Source organism: Pan troglodytes, chromosome 7, assembly GCF_028858775.2.
Source record: "Pan troglodytes isolate AG18354 chromosome 7, NHGRI_mPanTro3-v2.0_pri, whole genome shotgun sequence".
Classification (NCBI taxonomy): Eukaryota; Metazoa; Chordata; class Mammalia; order Primates; family Hominidae; genus Pan; species Pan troglodytes.
Window position 1 is genome coordinate 19,677,533 of NC_072405.2, and position 20,992 is coordinate 19,698,524.

The following is a 20,992-nucleotide window of genomic DNA, read 5'->3' on the forward strand; positions in this document are numbered from 1 at the left end:
TGGGGTGGACGTAATCACTACTTTTATTTGTCCTCGCACTGAGGATCATACTCCGGTCTCTCACATGGATCCCTGGGGAGCCAGTCCACGGAGCACAGCCGAGAGGCAGTCCAGGCTTAGTCAGAGCCACAGACCGTGGGTGAGGCTCCTGCTCTTCGGCTGCAGAGAGCTGCCCCCTGGCCTCTGAGGCCGATCCACCTGGGCCACCCTGCGGTCACAACTCCAGAAGACAGGAGGCAGGAAGAGGCTCTACTCTCCTTATCCACAGCGTTGTCTGTGCTGCTGGCCTGTCCCTGTTCCCAAATAAGAGCAGATGCCTGACAATGCCTCAATAAATATCCCTGCTGATTCAGTCTGAACTTAATTCATTTCCACCCCCCTGGCGTCAATGGTACCCTGTGCAGGACAGAGACGAATGAGGCACTGTAATCAGTGCCATGAGATTCAGGCCAGAAGCGTTGGTAACCTGGGCGCCCTGGCTCTCCCCTGCGGTGACCCCAGCTGCTCCTGTCCTTAGCCCAGTGCCCAGCTTCAGAACAAGTGCTCAAAAAAAAAAAAAAAAAAAATCCCATCTGCAGGCACTGGAAGGGCAGCGCGCCCCCGCGTGGTAGGTGTTGGTATTGCCGGGATGCCTGCCTGACCCAAGCCTTTCAGGCTTTGAAAAAGAGCGTTTTGGGGATTCTGTCTTAGAACCACTCCAGGACATTTTAGGACGGAGTTCAATCCTGTCACTTTACAGATGGGGACAGGGATGCTATGGAGATCTGCCCAATATCCCAGAGGGGCGGAACAAGAAAGTAAGCCCCAGTTTTGGGGGCTCTCACTTGGTCTCTGGGCTGATCCAGTCAGATTCATTCTCAGGCCTTACAGAGACACTTTACATTGAAAAAAAGAAAAAGAAAAAACAGCCAAAAAGTAAACAAAAATTAAAAAGGGAACAGAGCAACTCCGGAGCTCACCACTGAGGACTCCAGGAGCCTGCACCACCTTCCCTCCCCTCCCTTCCTTTCCCTTCCCCTCCCCTTCCCTTCCCTTCCCTTCCCTTCCCTTCCATGTTTGCTTCCCGGAAGCCTCAGCAAACACTCCCAGACAGCCTGTTTTGTGCTGGGCAATGCCATAGGTACCAGTTTTTTACCATGCCTTACAGGTGGACAAACACTTCCTTTGGAGAAATTTTACATAAGAGGGAGATGACATTTTCTACAATTTAGATCAGCCCAGGCCCAAGGTCCACCTTAAAAATATTAAATAGTACAGCCTAGGGCCCACGCGAGTGCCCTGCTGGCTGGCCCTGGACTCTGCGGAGGGCTCCCTGGGGGTTCTCACCTGCAGCACCCTGGCAGGGAGGGACGGGGTTCCCATCCTCCCCATCTCACCTGGTGGAGACCCCTTGGTCCTTGGGTGAGGCTCTGCTTCCACACCCCCAGGCTGCTGTGCTCTGATGGGGTCTGAGATGGAGCCCAGCTCCTTCATTTCATTTCTGAGGAACATGAGGCCAAAAGAAGGGGCTGCTGTCTAACGGCACCTGCTCAGAAGTCCCATCCTTATGGAACCAGGCTCCAGCCCCCCAGTGGCCCTTCATTTTATTTTGTGTTTCTGGTACACAGATCTGCTGGTGTGGGCTGGTGGCACTCCTGGCTGAGAATGTGTCTGCCAGTTCTGAGGCATGCACGTTTGCTGCGTTTCACTCTGAGCCAAGGCTAATAGGGGCCAATGCCCTTCAGGAAGTCATTCCCTTCAGGGATGGAACAATGGCTCTCCCCTCTAGAGGCATGACAGAGAGCCCTGCAGAGGTGCCTGTGCCTAAGAGAGACTTACTCTGTGCACTTCCAGAGGTCTGTCTGATTGCATTTAGAAAAGAAAAAAAAAACAAGAGTGAGTTTAGAAGAGGCTGCGAGAGGCCAAAGGCAAGATGACAAATATTCATTGCAACTTGAGCTGGGAATTGAGACTGTAGCCCCAAAGTATACATTCTAGAGGGCTCTTTACAGCACCTCAGCTCATTCAGGAGCACACTGGACTCAGGCAGCGACAGAAAGAGGAACACAGAGCATCTTCCCAAGCCACCTGTCAGTCAGGAAAAAGCTTGGCATGTGGTCTCTATCTCTCAGCACGTTTGTTTTTATTATTTTTTAAATTCCTTGCTTGTAATTGGTATTCACTACCATTGGAACTAGTATTCAACAAATTCAAGCAGGATCCAGAGAAAGGCAAAAGGCAGCTAAGCATTCAGGAATCTCCATGAACAGGGGCCCTGCCTTGCTCCAATTACACAGAAATATGTTTTTTAGAAGGATCATAGAAGAATGAATGCTGGCTGATAGGCATACTGAGAATGCCATTTATGAATTGCTAGCCTGGGGGAAATGTGCTTCACCTGATGATTTTCGTTTTTCTTTCATTCCTAAAATGGACCCGCTTACCCCCTATTATACACACTATCAGCTTGTTGTATTAATAAATTGAAATAGCCTAAGAGTAAATGCTTGAAAACAATACTATCCTACTGAAATGTGACCTGTTGGTGTTATTGCTTGAGGAGGCATAAAGGGAAAAGGGATAAGGTGCATTACCATCTGGGTGAATAAGCAGGAGAAGGCTAGTGCTGGGTGTGGTAAGAAAGATGTCATCAGATGGAAAACAGAGCAGCAGATTGGTTGCATTTATGTCTCTCTGAAAATCAGTTTGGAGCTTGGTTTCTAGTCGGTTCCCATCTCCAGATACTTAAGAGACATTCCCTTGATTAGGAAAGGAAAGTGGAATATCACAAAATTCTGAGACCCCTTTGAAAAGGCAGTACACGGAGAAGTAAGGAAGTTAAAAAAATGTCTTTTATCAGCTCTTCACCTTTGGTGCTAAATTCATTCAACAAATATTTATTGAACACCTACTATAAGCTACACATTCCTTTAAGCCCTTGGGATACTTCAACATCCCTGCCTTCCGGGAGCTTATATTTTAGATCCCAGATCTGCCATCCATCTCTGGTTTCTCTTTTCCTTCTTCATCTGTATTTGATACGCAACACCTATTCCAGGGATCAGAGCAAATGTCACGCTTTTTCTCACCAGAATGGCAGAAAAAAAGTCTGCAGATCCCTTGCTGCATACGGCAGATGGTATTTCTAATTCCCAGTGGAACATCCCCTATGGATACAACAGAAGAGAGTTGACATTTAACTCATATAGTGCAGAGAATAGAAGATGACCCCAGCCCACTGCCAAGGGTTATATATTCTGACAAGGCTAAGTATTTTTGGACAAGCCCCAGTTTAACCGAACTTTGGCCTCTTAGCTTTAAAACAGGAACGATAATTTATATCTGAAATGTTGCCAGGAGGATGATAGGGTGTGTTTTATGAATGCTCACCTGGCCCATCTAGGCCCTAAAAAGCCCACGCAGATCTTAAATGAGGGTCCTCGAGCCTCCTGGTGAGAGATGTGCACTAGAAGGAAACAAAGGAAGTTTTGGAAAACAGAAGTGGTCCAGAATAGGACAGGTCTTGGTCTCTAAGGAAATTAGAGGTATTAACCCATTCTCAACTTATGGCCCAATTTTTAGTTTTATGTCCTACAACGAAAAGGAGAAAATAAAACCTCTCTCCTCACCAGGACCTGTGGGCTTGTAAGTCACAAATGACCACCTAAATTTTTATAACAACAGGACATTGGGCAAGAGATGGTTGAAAGAAAGATCTTACTTATGTCAGATCTGCAAATGCCACGTACGATGACTTTAAACAGCAGCAACAACAGCAGCAACAACAACAACAGCACAGTGTTGGTCTTGCGTGATTAGGAAAACACTCTTGTACAACATCCAACCTCCAAACGGGGTCTAATCCCTGATTCTGTATCATCTCAGCCCTGTCACAGCTTGGAGGAGACGGCAAAGTGAAGAAGGTGGGGGGTCCACCTTTAGTCAAGACAGAAGAGCCCCCAGCCTGGAAGCGTGGAGACCTGGATTCTGGTCTTACTTCTTCCAAGATCTCATTATGTCTCCTTAGACAACTCATTTAACTGGTTACACTTCAGCTTGCCCATCTGTAAAATGTGTTCTATGTGCAAGCAGGGGGAATATTATAAGTTTGAAGACCTACTATGACCATAAAGATTCATTGCACAGTGGTAAATTAACACTTTCTCTGGACTTTGGTTTTCTTTTTGTAGAGCATGGGGCTGCTATAGACAATCTCTGATTCCCTTCCAGCTCTGACATTCATATGACTATAACTTCCTTCTGAAAACTTTTCTCAGACTGCAGTGAGTGCTTGCCACTTGTATCAGAGCAAGCATACCCCTTTGTCTTGTGTCAAGACCTTTATAACACTCATTTAGCTTTTAAAAAACTTCACAGGGGAGATCAAAATTGTCCAAGACTGAGCCCCACAGTGGCCCACCTGCATCCACTAACAACATACAGACACACCTACCCACTGTCCATATAGACACACACATAAATGGAATTCCTGCACTACCTTCCCCAGGGCTAACCAGGAGACATTTACCTGAGTTTGTTTGGACCAAACAAAAGAGAACAGCAAACAGAAAAAAGACCTTCATGTTTTAAGGTCCGTTGAACCTCCCTGCCCTCCCGTGAAGGAGAGCAAATATGATGAATGATGGAATGAAATGGAGCGGAGAAGGCACAAAATGGGACATTTATAGGTTTTTGGGAATACTGATCAGCATGAGCATATTTATCTGCTCTACTGAGTAAGGCTGTGGGCAGAAGGTTACTGACTACTCTTCCCTTTCTGCCTAAAAATAGACTGGCTTCCGGATATTCAGAGAAGCAGGGATCAACCAATAATTCCATATACGGATATTGAAGATGAAAGTGAACCAACGTTGAGGTGTGGCTACTTAGTGCCAAGCCCTGTGCTAGGTGCTAGAGACATGGTTGTGTAAAGATATATTTTCCGCCTTCAGAAAGCTGCGGTGTCCACCACAGTTGAGCAGATAATTAGCTTATTTCCCAGCAACATGACTCCCATCTACCAACAGAAACATAGGCCCACGTGCATTAGGAGACATGTGCACGAACGTTCATTGTAGCACATTTCCTTGCAGCCAAGAGAATGCAACCAAATAGTGTATTATGACAACAACAAAACACAATGTATTTCCACACCACAACAAGAATAGAAAAACAAGAAGATGTGTACAACAACGTGGATGAACCTCACAAACACTATGCTGAAAGAAAAAAAAAACAGAGACAACATACCACATTATTCCAAAAATTTGGCAAAATTCACCTATTTATGAAGAGCCAGGATATTGTCTACTTTGGAGGAAGAGGACAGGCTCTTCTCTCATTTGATGAAGTTATCCGCTGTCGGAGGTGACAGTCTAGTGAGGGATGCAGAGAGCCCCCGGCAACCACAGGGCTGTGTCATCCTGGGCTGGAGGGAGGTTTGTGGGCTCTGGGGTGCTGGGAGTTGTGAAAACAGAATCTGCAAGGACATGATATTTTTGTGTGTGGGTTTATATAATATGTGGTATTAAAACACACAGTGGATAAAGCTGCACATTTTGCCCCTATTTGATTTTAGTCCCAGGATCACTTAGATTTATTTCCCTTAAAATTCTCTTAAGCAAAAGGGGCAAGTGAGAAGGATGTCTTCTCTCCTATCCCCCTGGGCTTCATAACAATTGCTGTTAGCTTCTTATTAATCCTTCCAGAGGTGTCCCATGTGTATGGAAGCAGAGATGAATCCATACCCCATTTTTATGTAAACAATAGCAGACTCTAGATATCATTCTGGACTTTCCTATATTACTTGTTATAGCTTGCAGAGCTTTGTTATTCTTCAGATTAGACACATCATATTTTCTGCAAGCTGTCTTCTGCATTATTTAACCAGTCTACAACAACCATATCTCACCATGAGTCTTACCTAGACATGGATTTTGAAAAAGAGACATCAAGCAGTGGTCTTAGAATTTCTGCATGGGTGAACAGTGTGAGCATCTCAAAGAGGCAGGGGCTGGGTGTTCATTTTGAACTTTCCACCTCTGGAGAGATTAAGCAGGACAATGTGCCCTGGCAGGGACTCTCTGACTCACAGACCTTTCTGTACCTTGCAAAATCACCTTTGAAGTTAAGACTTTAGGGAAAATTGGGCACTCCAAGCTGCTTTTGACCCTCCACCAAAAAAAAAAGAGAGAGAGAAAAAGTTACCTTGAATGTTAGCTATGTACTAAGTAATTGTAAAATAGTTATGAATATTTGTGAGGGTCCAACTCAGTACTTTAAAAAATCGATTAAAATGTGAAATTCTTTCTCTGTGGAGCATTTGTTCTGAAGATATCTCTGAAATCTCTCATTAAAAAAAAAAAAAAAAGAAAGAAAGAAAAGCAGTTTCATTTGCCCCTTAGGGAAATTGGCTTCCACACCAAGATGATACCCTAAGTTCAAGGGTCCCAAGGAATAATGACAATTCTGAATGTATCCTGTGCATGGACAAAGTGGCTGTATGATACATGAACCATTGTTTGATAAAAACACTGAGTGTGGATATTCAAAAATTTGAGTCATTTTTTAAAAGTCACTAAGATGACTTATAGATAAAACAATAAAATGCATATTTTATACTTTACATTCATTCTTTCTATTTATACTATACGTTATTTGGAAAGGATCCAAGGTAAAGGTGGATGGCATATTTTTTCTAGTAGTGCAGTTACTGATCAAATCATTGTGAAATTATAGTTTAGAAAATTTCTATATAGTTTGGAAACAATAAACTATGTTGGAAAATAAATTCATTTGGGGGAGAAATAAATTAATAGTACTAAATTTTATCATGTACCTTCTCCTCCAGACTTGAATCCATTTCCAAATCACAGACCCAGAAAGCAATCCCCACGGAACTATTTTGTGGATAATTCTGAAGAATAAGGCATATCATTTCAAAGAAATCAAACTAGAAAATCACGCGTATTGGCTAATTTTGTTAATATCTGGCTATAGGTTCATAGGTTCATATAATTGCATAGTTGAAAGGAAATAGAGTTCAATTTGTCCCAACACACAAGCTAATTATTCTGATGTGCATCATACTCATGAATGGAAAAGAAGAGTGTAAGGAGAAGAGAGGAAAGATAACTTTGGGTTTGCAAACATTTGATAGTAGAAAAAATGTTTCTGTATTTTAAAAAATATTGATACAATTCAACAACAAAAAGACAAACAACACACTTAAAAATGGACAAAGGACTTAAATAGATTTTTCCAAAGAAGAAATTCAAATGACCAGCAAGCACACGAAAGATGCTCAATATCATTAGTCATTAGAAAAATGCAAATCAAAACCACAATGAAATATCACTTCACATCTACTAGGACAGTCATAAAAAAAATAAAACTTCAGAAGCAGTGGCTCACACCTGTAATCCCAGCACTTTGGGAGGCCAAGGCTGGTGGATCACAAGGTCGGGAGTTCAAGACCAGCCTGGCCAATATGGTGAAACTCCATCTCTACTAAAAATACAAAAATTAGCCGGGCAATTAGCTAGGCATGCTGGTGGGCGCCTGTAATCCCAGCTACTCAGGAGGCTGAGGCAGGAGAATCGCTTGAACCCGGGAGGCGGAAGTTGCAGTGAGCTGAGATCGGGCCACTGCACTCCAGCCTGGGCGCCAGAGCGAGACTCTGTCTCAAAATGAAACAAAACAAAACAAAATTTTTGAAAACAGCAAGTGTTGGTGAGGATGTGGAGAAATTGTAACCTTCATATGTTGCTGCTGGGAATGTACAGTGGTGCAGCTGCTGTGGAAAAGTCTGGCAGTTCCTCAGAAAGTTAAACAATATGAGTTACCAATATGGCCTAGCAATTCAACTCCTAGGTGTATACATACAAGCAGTGAAAATAGGTGTTCAAACAGCAACCTGTACATGAGTGTAGTGTTCATAGCAGAATTAGTCACAAGTGTCAACGGTGGAAGCAATGCAAATGTGCATCAGTTGATGAATGTGTAAGCAAAGTGTGGCGCATCCATGCAATGCAATATTATTTAGTCACAAAAGGAAAAGAAGTAATGCCACATTCTCCAACATGGAGGAACTTTGAAAATCTCACATTAAGTAAAATAAGCTAGGCACAAAATACCACATATTGTATGATTCCATATATATGAAATGTGCACAGCTGGCAAATCCAGTGGCTGCTTACTGGTGTCTCCTTTTGGGATGATGAAAAAGTCAGCTGGGGTTTCTCCCCACTTTTTTATCCTCATGGGCAATGCTAATGTTACTCCTCTTGCTCCGGAGGTTTTATTTATTTATGTATTTTGGGTTTTCAAGAAAGAGGCAGGGTTTGTGTTCATGAATTTAATCTCTCTTTATGAAGGCACACTAACTTCCCATTTTGGTCTTATTATTTATTTCCATTTTGGTCTTATCAACTAAGGGAGATTCCCTGGGTGCAGAAGGTCATTTCCCATGACCCAAAGAGGTAAAAATAAGCCAGGTGAGAGCAGGTCAAGCCTGCAGAGTTGCAGTGACGACCACATGTAGGGACAGGAAGAAAAGATTAGAAGCGCCCATTATTTATGTCACACGAGGTGCAATGGGGTGGAATTGACTGAGCCTGCCCACCTGTTCCTTGCCCTGCAAACCTCAGGCATTGAAGAGAAGACAGGCTTCCTGATGATGGGGACTCTCTGAGCAATGGATGAGTCAGAAGGATCAAATCCCGGGGAAAGCTGCTGGGGTGCAGGGGAGGGAAGGACGCTGCGCGGAAGGTGGGCGTGCAGAGTGGAATACAAGGCAGTCAGGTGTGCTGCAGGGCGTTCTGAGACAGCCTCCAGCAAGCTCCTGTCTAAGGACCTCTTCCCACTGCGTAAAACTGGTGGCCATACAACCTCATCAGGGCTCAGGGGCCTGTACTAAAAAGCTGCTGTGAGAACAAAGAATGCATAACTAATGGAATTGCTGGCTCAGGACTGACCTTGAGAACCCATTATATTTATTCAGTTGTCTCCAAGCAGGATGGCACATTTTCTTTTTAATGTCTGTAATTTTTATTTATTTTTATTTTATTTTACTTTAAGTTCTGTGATACATGTGCAGAACGTGCAGGTTTGTTACGTAGATATGCATGTGCCATGGTGGTTTTCTGCACCCATCAACCCGTCATCTATATTCTAAGCCCCACATGCATTAGGTATTTGTCCTAATGCTCTCCCTCCCCTTGTCCCCAACCCAGCACTGCAAATATTATAATATCAAAGAATGAGAGGAAAAAAAAATCAGTTTCTACCTGTTTTTTATGAATCCCAGGTAGGCTCCAAAATCTCCCTGGGTAACATGCTTTAAATGTCATATCATCTTTTTATAAAATTTTTTTTTATTTTTACTCACCGCTATGCAAACAAGGAGTCTTATCATCTTACTGCCCAGGAAGCGCTTTCTTATGTTAACTCTGTGAGTTTCTGGATGCAACTTAAGTCTACAACAGAATGTCTTTGCTTATAATTAAGTGATATCTTTGTATATACATATATATGTTTATTTTTAGGCACATTAATTTTGTTCTTACAAATGTATATTTAACATTTAAGAGTAATGCAATAACTTGATGGTATTTTTAAAGGTGCAAATATCTAAAAATCACCAATAATTTTAACATTAGAAACTTTATTGTTTTTAAGCATACTTTTCACAGTTAATTTTATATCAAATATGTGAACATTGGTATCATAATTTTTAGGACATATAAGTATTTTGAAAATGTTATGCATTTTGATGGTTTTTCACTGTGTTATATTTATTATACCTAAGGAATATGTAATATCTCTGAGTAGATTTATTGTAGTTTGCTAATGTAGTGCTCCATTTTGAACTTTTTAGAGTTTTTTTTTTTTTTGGTTTCTCAAAGTATTTTTTATTTCCCAGGATAATTTCTGAGCAGAATAACTGAAACAATGAGAACAAGTATTTTATATCTTACATACATATTGAGATTGCTTTACAAAGAGGTTATTTAAGTTACCAGTGCTTCTGGTTTTGTATGTGAGGACTAGTTTCATATACCTTCATTATCCGTGGCTATCAGCCCCGTGTGAGTGTGCCCATATATAAGTTGATTAAGGAACATCTTTGTTCAGAAAAAAAGCCTGGAAAGGTGGCATTCTGTAAAGGGCTCTGTGTACCTAGTTTCTTTCCTATGCTGAGCCCCAGGATCCTGATTCTTACCCAGATGCTTATATTTAGGTTGGTGCAAAAGTAATTGCGGTTTTGACCGTTATTTTCAATGGCAAAAACCACAATTACTTTTGTAGCAATCTAATACATAACAATATTTGCAGGAAGTTTTAATTTATGGGGATTAAAGAAAGCTGCAAAGAGAATAATGAGCTCAGAGTTTTGTGATGTGCAGTTTATTATTAATTAACTTGAGCCTAAAATAATTATCACTGATGAAGATTTTATGGACAGATTAGGCAAATATCATTATTTCTTCCCTATTTATTTATTAAAGACATCCATGAAACTTCTTTTAAGTAGAGATACCCTACAGAAAAGTTTAAGACAAACAGCAGATTCTACCCACATTCATTCTGTGCCACCTCTCACTCGCTTGCTTACCCTACCAAAGCAATCCTGCAACAGCTGGTCTGCATGACCAAGCAGATGTTAGCGGTCAGTGTAAAACTAGCAGAAGTGAAGTCAGCACTTTTAGAAACTGGAAGAGACTTAACTGAACTGGAATATGTGCGATTTCAATGAAAAAATGCAGTTTTAAAACAATCAATATGTATTTATTCCTAATGAGATTTGAGAAACTGTGGTAAGCAAAATGAGAATTAGATCCCATGAGAAAGTCACACGTTGAGAAAGAAAGAGACTATTTGCAAACATAAGACTATTTAAAAATAATTAAAAATCTAATAACTGAACTTCAAAATCCAAAAATAGTAAAAAAAAAAAAAAAAAAAAAAAAAAAAAAGAAGGGCTCTACAGAAAGAGAAACTGATATAAAAATAAATATCTGCAAAGTAGAGAACAAAAGGGAAAAGCATGAAAATTATGGTTGAAAGATAATGAGAGGATATTTCAAGGATAACTGGGGTTTAAGCCGGAGGCATTCCAGAGAAAGGGAAGATAATTGATGGAGGAAAGAATATGTAAGGTTAGATATAAAAGGAGCACATGTACATGGATAAGAATAAAGCGGTAACCTGGCCGGGCGCGGTGGCTCACGCCTGTAATTCCAGCACTTTGGGAGGCCGAGGCGGACAGATCACCTGAGGTCGGGAGTTTGAGACCAGCCTGATCAACATGGAGAAACCCCGTCTCTACTAAAAATACAAAATTAGCCGGGCATGGTGGTGGACACCCATAATCCCAGCTACTTAGGAAGGCTGAGGCAGGAGAATTGCTTGAACCTGGGAGAATCGCTTGAACCCGGGAGGTGGAGGTTGTGGTGAGCCAAAATCGCACCATTGCACTCCAGCCTGGGCAACAAGGGTGAAACTCTATCTCAAAAAAAAAAAAAAAAGAAAAGAAAGTAGTAACCCAGTAAAACTATTAAATTTTACAGAAGAGAAAAAATGATCAATAAACAAACGAAAAAACGCTCAACTACACAGTAATCAAGGGTGTGCCAGACTGATATCTGCAAGATGGTGGACTAAGAGGCTCCAGCCTTTCCTTCCTTCCACGGATATACCAAAGAAATATCAACACACAGATCGGTTCTTTCTGAGAGAAAACCATGGACTAATTGAAAGACTACTACACATCAAGCAACTGAGAAAATATTCATGTGAAAACAGGTGGGAAGAGCTGAGACACACTCCCCGCACAATCCCTATCCCAGGCATAACACCTTACAATTAATTGGTAAGGAAGTCCCAACTCCTAGCTTCTCCCTGAGGAGTGAAGGGTTTGGACCACACATATAGTACCCTGACCTTTATGCTTCCCACCCAGGGATTTGGCTCCTAAATCACCCAGCTCAGGGTTGATAGAGCTGGGCATCTGCAGGTCTCCCTAAACCACAGACACCAAAGAGATGGTGGGACACAGATTTGCAAGCACTTTTGGCAGCTCTCTCCCTGGGCTGAGGCCAGAGCAGGCAGGTAAATGCCCACCTCCCGGTTTCTACCTGCAAGGGGTTTATCTACCCATTTTCCCATCTGCTGCCTGAGGGTTGACTTCTGGGTCTGTATCTGGGAGCCAAAGGGGCAGGGTGAACAGTAGACCTGTGGGAGCCTGAACAGAGGTATAGCTAGGCACTGCGCCTGCTCCTCTCGACTAGCTCCAGCAAGAAATCCAGGTCTCCAGCTTCTCCCTTGAAGGAGAATACTTCAAGCACAGTTTTATAGCTGCCACCTGGGGGACTGGCTCCTAAATCACTTATCTCTAGAAGTTAATGTGAGGCAGGAGAATTGCAGAGGAAATTGGAAGTTGGATAAAGGATAGAGTGAATAAAAGCAGAAACAGAAGCAAGGTGAAGGGGTGGGTGAGCAAGAAGCAAGATGAAAGGCAGAAGTGAAGCAGCCAAAAGAAAAAGTGAGATAAAGAAGAGAGCAAGGACCCCATGGCCAGCAAGATCCACATCAAACCAGGAAGGGGCAGCTCTTCAGAGATAGGCATTAAAGAGAAAAAGTATCCTTAACAGGATGCTGTATGATAATCAGCTCATTAAAGCTCATGCATATGGACTACCTATCATGCATGTAGTTAAAATTATGGGATGGAGACAATGCACAAGCCCGCACAGGCTAAAGTAACTAAGCAACACACCTATCTATCAAAAGGCAGGCACCGGCAAAAGATCAGGCAGCCTTGCGAAGAGAAGGAAAAAAAACGCATAAAAAGACCCAAGGTACACCGAAGCCATGCTAATCTCATTTGGCAGAAGTCAGCCCACTATCCCCTCTCCGGGAATGTAATACTGCGCTTCACACACTTTTGCTGCTTGCTTTGCTGTCTGAGTATCACATCCAGTTCTTTGTTCAGGACACCAAAAGCCTAGAATTGCACAGCACCATCGGGTCATAAATGGGTCTCTGCATTTTGTGTCTTCTAAGGCCACAGAGAACAAATGGGTAGTTTTAAAGGGGCACAAGAGGACTTCCAGAGGGTATTCTTCCAGGCTTAGCACAAAGAGAACAGGCAGTAACTCCCAGCTCTCAGTATCTCCCCAGAAGGCATTTGCCTGCACACTCTCTCAGCTGCTGCTAGAGAACAGGGCTTCGAACTGGCTTGCAGGTAGGAGATGATGGGGCTGATGGAGAATGGGTTTGACCACACACGTAACACCTCAACTACATTTCACAGTACTTAGAATAGAATGGACTCCATTGCACAGTACCTAGAATAGAAGTAGGTATTCAAAAAATAGTTTTTAAATAAAAGAACAAATTATTTTAATTCTTTCTAATAAAAGTTTATGATATCCACATTTACTAGCACAAATTGTGTGATTTTGAAAATTCGGTTCATGTCAAGCTAAGTCATCTTCTGTAAGATCACAGGTAGCATTTTTGTCATTTATCTTGCCACAATAAAATATTTGAACTGTCTGGCACAAGTGGCAATATCTCCGCTCCCTGCTGCTCAGACACTTCCGCAAAAAACCTGCACCTGATTGGACAACGTGGCCCCGGAGAACAGGTAAGTGGCAGAGCTTTGTTTCTATATCAGCAACATCAGTTTTAATGTAAACAGCAGGCGTCTTTCTTTTTAGGGCAGTAGCCTACTTGTGTTTCCATATAATTACAGTATTCTTGGCAGAAGCCTTCACTTCTCCTGCAGTCAACAACTTTTAAATCTGATGCAGGTTCTGCATTAAAAAAAGAAAAAATCCAACATTAGCTTCTTAAGACCATCTCCAGAATCAAACAGTGGTCATTTGAGCCATGAGGGACAGGGTGGGGGTGGGATGGATATGAAACAGCTTTCCATAGTTAATAGCTTCAAGTTCCAAACTAAAACATCAACTCCAGATATATAGCTCTGCCCCACTAAATCTCCTTTAACCAAAGGAAGGAATAATCCTGTCTCATAGGAATACTGTTAGACTAAATAACACACGCCTACTATTGCACCTGTTTATATTTGTTGTGTAATAATTGAGTTTTCTTTTTCCCTTCCCTTGGGAGGAGATCCAGATGAATGAGTCCTTTGGAACTGTGGGCCAATTAGAAAGGGATGGGAGGTTGGGTAGGATGCTGCAGGCATCAAATTCAGCAGGACTTTATTTGCTGGATGTCACAGCAATTTGCCAACACCCTCCTGTCTTTCTTGCTCTTGCCCACTGATCTGCTAACCTAGTTTTCCCTGTCTTAGGGTCAGCAATCAGCTTGGCATTAAAGAAGCATCTTGGAAACTACAGGCTCTTCCAGGCTCTTTTGGATTTGAAGCTGGTCCTGCCCAGGGGTTCGGGGGCTGACCAGAAGCCTGGCCCTTCTGGAAGAGTCCAGAAGAGTGGCTGTGGGCTCAATTGTCCCTTGCCATTTCCTGCTACCTCCTTGCCTGAGTAGACTGACAATACAGTCTATTCTCTGCCAGCATCCTCAGGAAGCATTTCCCAGACCTCAATGGACACCTGAAACTTAGTAGGTATTCAGTAAATTCCTTGAACGGGAATGACCTTCAAAGCTAAGGGCATGGGGCTGCAACCTGGCAGGAGGCCATGTTTCCACCAGTGTCTCCTCTGGCTCCTGTTCTTGGAGGAAGCCAGCAATTACAGACGTGGCTTCAGATAAATTGCCTTTTGGCCCCTCAATACTCCCACGTTCCACAAGGCCCTCAATGATCCAGCCCCAGGGGAAGCTGTGAGACCCCGTGGTCTCCCTGACAGGCAGGGCAGCCCAATGCACCCGCACCATGTCTTCCCCAAACAATGACTGCTCACCCACCCCGACCAGCACAGACATCTTCCCATCTATTTGTTCCCTCTACGTCTCCCCAGTGGATGCACTTGTTGCACGTGTTGGTCCCTGACTCACCTTGGTAAGGTGGGGTGCGCGGTGGTAAGAGGTCCCGTTTCACTGCGTGGCGTAGCAGCTGAAACCCGTTTGTGCCTTGCCCAGGGGCTCTTTCCCTGAGTTCTCCGAGAGCCTCAGTGGCTGAGTGGTTCACATGTCTGGCTTGAGACGATCCTGTGCAAGTGGAAACACACGTCTGAGGATGCTCTGAGGCCTCCGCCTGGCAGACTCGTCAGCATGAGGCACCTACAGTCTACCAGGTGAGTGAGCATGGGTGATTGGGTGGGGGAGTTGGGAGGGGTGCTAGTGTTCCGTCTGTGTGCACATTTGTGCACATGCGTTGTATGCACCTATGTGTAGAGAGAGAAGGTGAATGAAGTGTAAGAAATGTATGCCATGAACGGTGAGTCTGAGAACCTCCTCAAAGCCAGCACAGCCAGAGAATTTATTTCAAGTGTCACTAATGCAGTTGTTAAGATTCCCTAAAATGTAATGTTCTTCTCTGTAAGGGAAAGGGGAATGTTAAAAGGATAAGAAAATGGAATCGGGGAGGGACACTCTTCCCTGGGAAGCAAGTGCCATCAGCCAATTCAGAGTGCCATTTATGAACCCAGTTCAGAGACTCGTACCCAAAGCTCCACCAGGAATACATGCTCCAAGGACTTCATCTCTCCCTGTCCAGCCTGGACTCCCATACCTCAGATGACCATTGCAGAGAGATTCTGGCACCCAGACCCGGGTCACCTTTCCATTTTACCTGGAAACAGCAGGGCCACAAGGAGAAGGCTGGTGACGGACGGGAGCAATCGTTGCCTCATGTCTGCCAAGAGCACTGCAAGCCAGAAAGCACCCAGGGTGGGTGGGCAGGCAGCGGGGCTCCTTTGATGGAGTGAGGCTGGGTGTGTGGGCCCGGAGCGTGGGAAGAGCTGTGCTCCAGGATGACTTCTCATTCTCAAAGGACAATGTGGACACGCTACTATCCCACTGCTGGTGGAACAAACACTTGAGACACATATTTCAGGAAGTAAATAATATGCCTGAATATCTTGGGTGGGTTTGGTGAATAAGGAAGAACAGAGAGAAACAGAAAGATGAAAGGCATGGAGGGGCAGAACAAACATAAGTATCATAAAGTTGCCAATGTCCTCAAACGCTTCTCAAAAGCCCCCTAATGTTCATAAGAACAGGGACATAAATAAACTGCCATGTCGATTCTATCCTGTTGGCTGAGCGTTTTTATTTTAGTGTTAAAAAATCATGCATAAGACACAACATAACAGGTAGGACCTGGTTTTACAAACTATCCCTTCCTGAAGTTATACAGAGAGTTCCAAGGCTGCTCAAAATGTTCTTTTCTTTTTCTTCTCCTCTCTGAGTCTCTCTCCCTGTTTCTTGGTCCCCTCCACTTCTCCTTCCTCACTTTGGACCCCCCTCCTTTCTATTTTAACTTATTTGAGTTGTCTTGATTTTTCTCTCCGCTTTCCATTCTCTTTACCCCCACACACCTCCTGTTGATGTCACTGGGTCCAATTCAATTCTTTTAAAAAAGAAAAAAAAATCTGTGTTTGAGTCTGGGTTTTCTCCTCTAGTGATATCCAAGCAGAGGACTTGTCTTCCCTTCTCCTTCATCTTTTTAAGCATTTTAACCAAGTGTGTGTTTCTTACTTGGCTGCATTAGCTCAGGTATGCATGTAACCCAGACAGTCTGCTCTGGACTTAACTAAAGTGAAGAAGGCTTTGGTTGAAGAGTTTTGTATTCACATAACATCCAATGTAACATCAGTGATGTCTGGAAAAGATAGTGCTTATCTCATATGTCTCATTTGCATGTATATTTTAATCCAGACAGAGAAAACAACTTAGGTCATTTGTGTAAATAAAAATACTTACTCTCTACCTGGAGAAAGCTGGAAGCAAATGGAGAAAGAGGCAGCAATGACAATAGAGACCTGGGCATCCGCTGAAGCACCAACAAAGGGCGGAAGGTTTGCAGCTGCGGACAGGTGCACATAGCAGCTGCCCTGGCAGCACAATGCGGAGGCCACTATCTTTTGGGTCTCAGGACAGATTCTCCACTGCAAAGCATGAGGTGCTGGTCAGGGAGAGCAGGAGCATCATTCACATCCTTTCACTTTAAGGAATTAGGAAGTCTTCCAATTCCAAGAGCACAGGGCAACACTGCGGAGTTAGGTGACAACTGGCCCATGATAAGTTTCTTTAATCACTTACTGCATCAAATTCTGATAATTGGATGTTGGAAGAACATAGACAGTCAAGAAAGGAGGTAGACAGCTGCTCTACCTCAACCCTAAATGAAGATTGATTCGCTCATCTACATACTTTGGGTATTTTTTATACTCTAGTTCAATAGCAACTTCTTACAGTTGTATTTGTAATTATTTAAACTTGGAATGTGGATCTTTTATAACAGCGATGGAAATTTTGGAGTATATTGGTAACTTATTTCTATATATTTTTATCTTCTCTATAAAAGGAAAGAAAACAAAAACAAGCCTATTCCACCATTCAGATATTAATAGTAATGAATCATTAATCAAAATCATGACTTAAAATATAACAGCATTTGAGTAATTACCACCCAGGTAACGGAATCTTCTTTTAAGTCGTTAGAATTATTTGAAATAATTTAAATGAAGAAACTGAGCCAAAAATAGTTAGATCTCACTTCCTTTGTCTACGTCTTGAGATAAAGTAAGCCCCCTCTTCCATGCTTCTGAAAAGAACAATCTTAAAAAAGAGCAGCCGGGAAAGCCTAGTTCTGCTCTTTGACAGGCAAAAGCTGGTGAAGTCGTAATAAAGGCAATTAATGTTACATCTGGCCTAACACAACAATGCTCTCAGCTCCTGTCCTCTTCTGCCAGATTTCTGTGTCCTAAAAAAGTCTTTGAATAATTCTCTTGCTAAAAGCCACATCCATCCTGAGGGGGAGGATGGCAGAACCCATTATAGAATATTCTAATAATTGTTTCAAGTTTTTTTTGGTCCATTCAATCAATAAATCATATTCTTTTTTTTAAAGCTGCTTAGTATGTGGTATCTTGATTCGTTTGGACTAAGTAGGTGGGCTAAAGTAAAATGATCAAGATTTTATTGTCAAATAAGAAGTTCTGCAAATACATATTCCTGAAGGATCTTATTGGAAATTACACACACGTGCAGGGAGTGAGATTTTCCACATCGGCACATCCTCCTTCTTGCTTCCCAAGTAGCATCCTGGTAAATCCTGGAAAATATGAATGCGAGAAGGAAAACCCTATTGTAGCCCAGTTTGGAATCAGAAGTTCTCTGCAGAATCAAATTTAGACTCTTCTTTTGCATTACTAAATGACCCAGTGAAAGTTTCTCTGGAGGAGACTCACAGAAGAGCGAAGCAAAGATTCCTATGCAGATTTTCTTATTCTTAAGTCTGAGATTGTAACATGCTAACAAGTCTGTAAGACCAACTAGAACGCCATTTACAGAGGCACAGATTCCCCTCTAGGGAAAATAACTGATATATGGAAAAGACACAAATATTAGAGTCTTCTTTGGAAAAAGCAGTCAGGAAGAATTACATGATAGGAGAGAAAACTGCTTTTGGATTGTGGTAAAAGAAGTAGCTTTGAGAATTGTGCAAAAATATTCCTTGGTATTTTGTTTCTTTTTCATGCACAGAATCACAAAATGAATTGTGTTTTCAGAAGTCAATTTGATCTGTAGCCATTTCAGCCATCCCAAGAATGCTCTTAAGGCAGCATATAAAAGAACACAGGAAATCCTTTCATGAGCGCTAAGGCATAAACACAATTTAGTTTTGGTAATAAAAACATGGTATTGTTATAAGTTTAAATAAATCTGTTGAGATTGCCTATTCTTTTTCTTGAGACGGAGTCTGGCATTGTTGCCCAAGCTGGAGTGCAGCGGCACCATCTCAGCTCACTGCAACCTCCGCCTCCCGGGTTCAAGCGACTCTCCTGCCTCAGCCTCCTGAGTAGCTAGGATTACAGGTGCCTGCCACCGCGCCCAGCTAATTTTTGTATTTTTAGTAGAGATCGGGTTTTCACCATGTTGGCCAGGCTGGTCTTGAACTCCTGACCTCAAGTGATCCTCCCACCTCTGCCTCCCAAAGTGCTGGGATTACAGGCGTGAGCCACCCTGCCTGGCCGAGGTTGGCAATTCTGACGAAACAATCATAACATTTTGGAAATGAAAACTGTCTTAGAGACCTAACCAATATTTTAAGAAGAGGAAATGGAGGATGAGTGAAAAAGCGATGTGTCTATATGTGTTAATTAAAGACTAAAGATCTGGAGGAGGCTATGCACTGCAGACACTATTAACAGAATGGAGTCCATGTAAATAAACAAAGGGGTACTCAAAGTTAAAGGGAAAGGCAACAAATTTGTTTGGGGAAGAGCAGGAGTTCATGGTGGTCACACACATAAGAAGAAATGTAGTTTTTCACGGGAGTAGTATCTTTTCTCCACGGTGCCATGATGCTTTTATTATTTTGTGTGTAATTTCTCATAACTGGAAAGCATTTCAGCCCCTTCCCAGTCCTTAGAGGTTGATCATTTTTTCTCTCGGATTCAGCCACAAAGGCAGCTCTACCACTCACCATGTGTCTGTCTTTGACTTTGTCATGTTGGGAAGACTCAGGACCCCACCTATTTTTACCCACAGGGCCCTCTGTGCCTATGAAAGTGAGGTCCCAGCAGTCCTTGTGGACATATCACAATCTAAAATTCAGGAATAAGAAAATCTACATAGGAATCTCTGCTTCACTCACCTGTGAGACTCTTCCAGGCTAATTTTCTTTGGGTCATGTGGTAATGCAAGAGAAAGTTGATTCTATAGCAACTTCTGAGCACAGACTTGGCTGCAATATGTTTCCCCTTTACACAGTCATATTTTCCAGGATTTAATGGGATGTCTCTTGGGAGGCAAGAAAGAGAATATGCCAGTGTGGAAAACCTTAACTCCTGCACGTTGAAAATTTCAAGTTCTGCTCTTTTGGATATTTAAGTAAGGACCTGGGTGGTGATTTGCTCACCCAGAGATTTTCTCTGTCAATCTCTGTCTCTCTCTCTCAACTTCAAATAATAAAAAACGCATAAATTAAAAAGTGAAAAATATCCAAACAATCCTTCCTTCTGTTGATTTTCATTAGGCACATTTCAAAGGGTTACTGATCATTCATTATGAACTACAGACTTCAGATCTGTATCCATCCTTTGCAGATAGAAGATAAGTAGCAATGTTATTGGGTTTCTGATTGTGTTTGTAGTGCATCAGGTACAAATTATTAAATATTTCCTGCCAATTCTGGAAACAATAAAATAGAACAATCTATCTTTGTTCTTTTACTGTAAAGCCCTGAAATTAAAGTAGTGTGACTTTGTGATGTCGTTAAGTGCTGAGGATAGCAGTTCATTAATATGACTATGTGAATTACACCTGAGGGCGGGAGGGGGCGCTGTTTCAGAATCCAGCCTCTTTAGAGAGCAAAACAATAGGACACCAGGACGGCAAGCCAAACCCAGGGCTCTTCAGTGAAGACCACGATACAAGGCTTTCTACGTTATCTGACAATGAGATAGCTTTGCTTTCTGCTTGTTATTGTCTCTCTGGCCACTACGGCGGGTGGCGTTGATTAAAGTCTGTAGAAGTCCCTTGCTTTGCTCTATATTTACATTGGGAAGTACAAGATGGCTTCTCTTGGCAAGGCATCAAATTACATTTTAAAAGGAGACAAAAAATAATTGTAGCACAGGGTCAGCAGTTGGATCTCTGTTTGTAAGTGTTGTTGGGCAGAATGGCCATATGGCAGGAAGGGAAATCAAGGTACAAGTCAAATAAGTCACCTTCCCAAGGTCACCTGCTAAGCAGTAGAGCTGGGATTCCAGGCTTTGTGTATTTGTACATGCCATGCTGTGCTGCCTCTGAATTGCACTTGAGATGTGGGGTCTAGGCCTGGTCTTGCCTAATATCGTGGCCAGTGTTAGGAAAACCACTAATCCGTCTGAACCTTAGTAACAGTGCCTAA

The 20,992-nt window shown here is 42.6% G+C and overlaps 1 protein-coding gene across 7 annotated transcripts; it reads right to left on the reverse strand.

Annotated features, from left to right (window-relative positions):
- LOC129135362 (sperm-associated antigen 11A) lies at window positions 1-15,896 on the reverse strand. Of its 7 annotated transcripts, none has more exons than XM_054657655.1 (4): window positions 15,704-15,803; window positions 14,968-15,120; window positions 3,069-3,146; window positions 1-293 (listed from the first exon to the last, which is right to left on the reverse strand). In XM_054657655.1, the coding sequence occupies exons 1-4, from the start codon at window positions 15,762-15,764 to the stop codon at window positions 259-261; spliced, it is 327 nt and encodes a 108-aa protein (XP_054513630.1). In that variant the 5' UTR covers window positions 15,765-15,803; the 3' UTR covers window positions 1-258. The 7 variants fall into 7 exon arrangements, with proteins under 7 accessions (XP_054513630.1, XP_054513633.1, XP_054513629.1 ...); XM_054657657.2 differs by lacking the exon at window positions 1-293 and adding an exon at window positions 3,370-3,445 and having other exon boundaries at window positions 3,125-3,146; window positions 15,704-15,764; XM_054657658.1 differs by lacking the exon at window positions 3,069-3,146 and having other exon boundaries at window positions 2-293.
- Window positions 15,897-20,992: the final 5,096 nt, after the last annotated feature.

Excerpts from the sequence above, each read along its gene's own strand:
- LOC129135362 (XM_063816768.1), bottom strand. The coding sequence starts at position 15,896 with ATGAGAAGTCATCCTGGAGCACAGCTCTTCCCACGCTCCGGGCCCACA. Across the intron at positions 15,121-15,703 it reads TGTGGCCCTGCTGTTTCCAG|GATCGTCTCAAGCCAGACAT; the intron begins GTAAAATGGAAA and ends CCACTTGCACAG. Across the intron at positions 13,800-14,967 it reads GCGCACCCCACCTTACCAAG|AACCTGCATCAGATTTAAAA; the intron begins GTGAGTCAGGGA and ends TTTTTAATGCAG.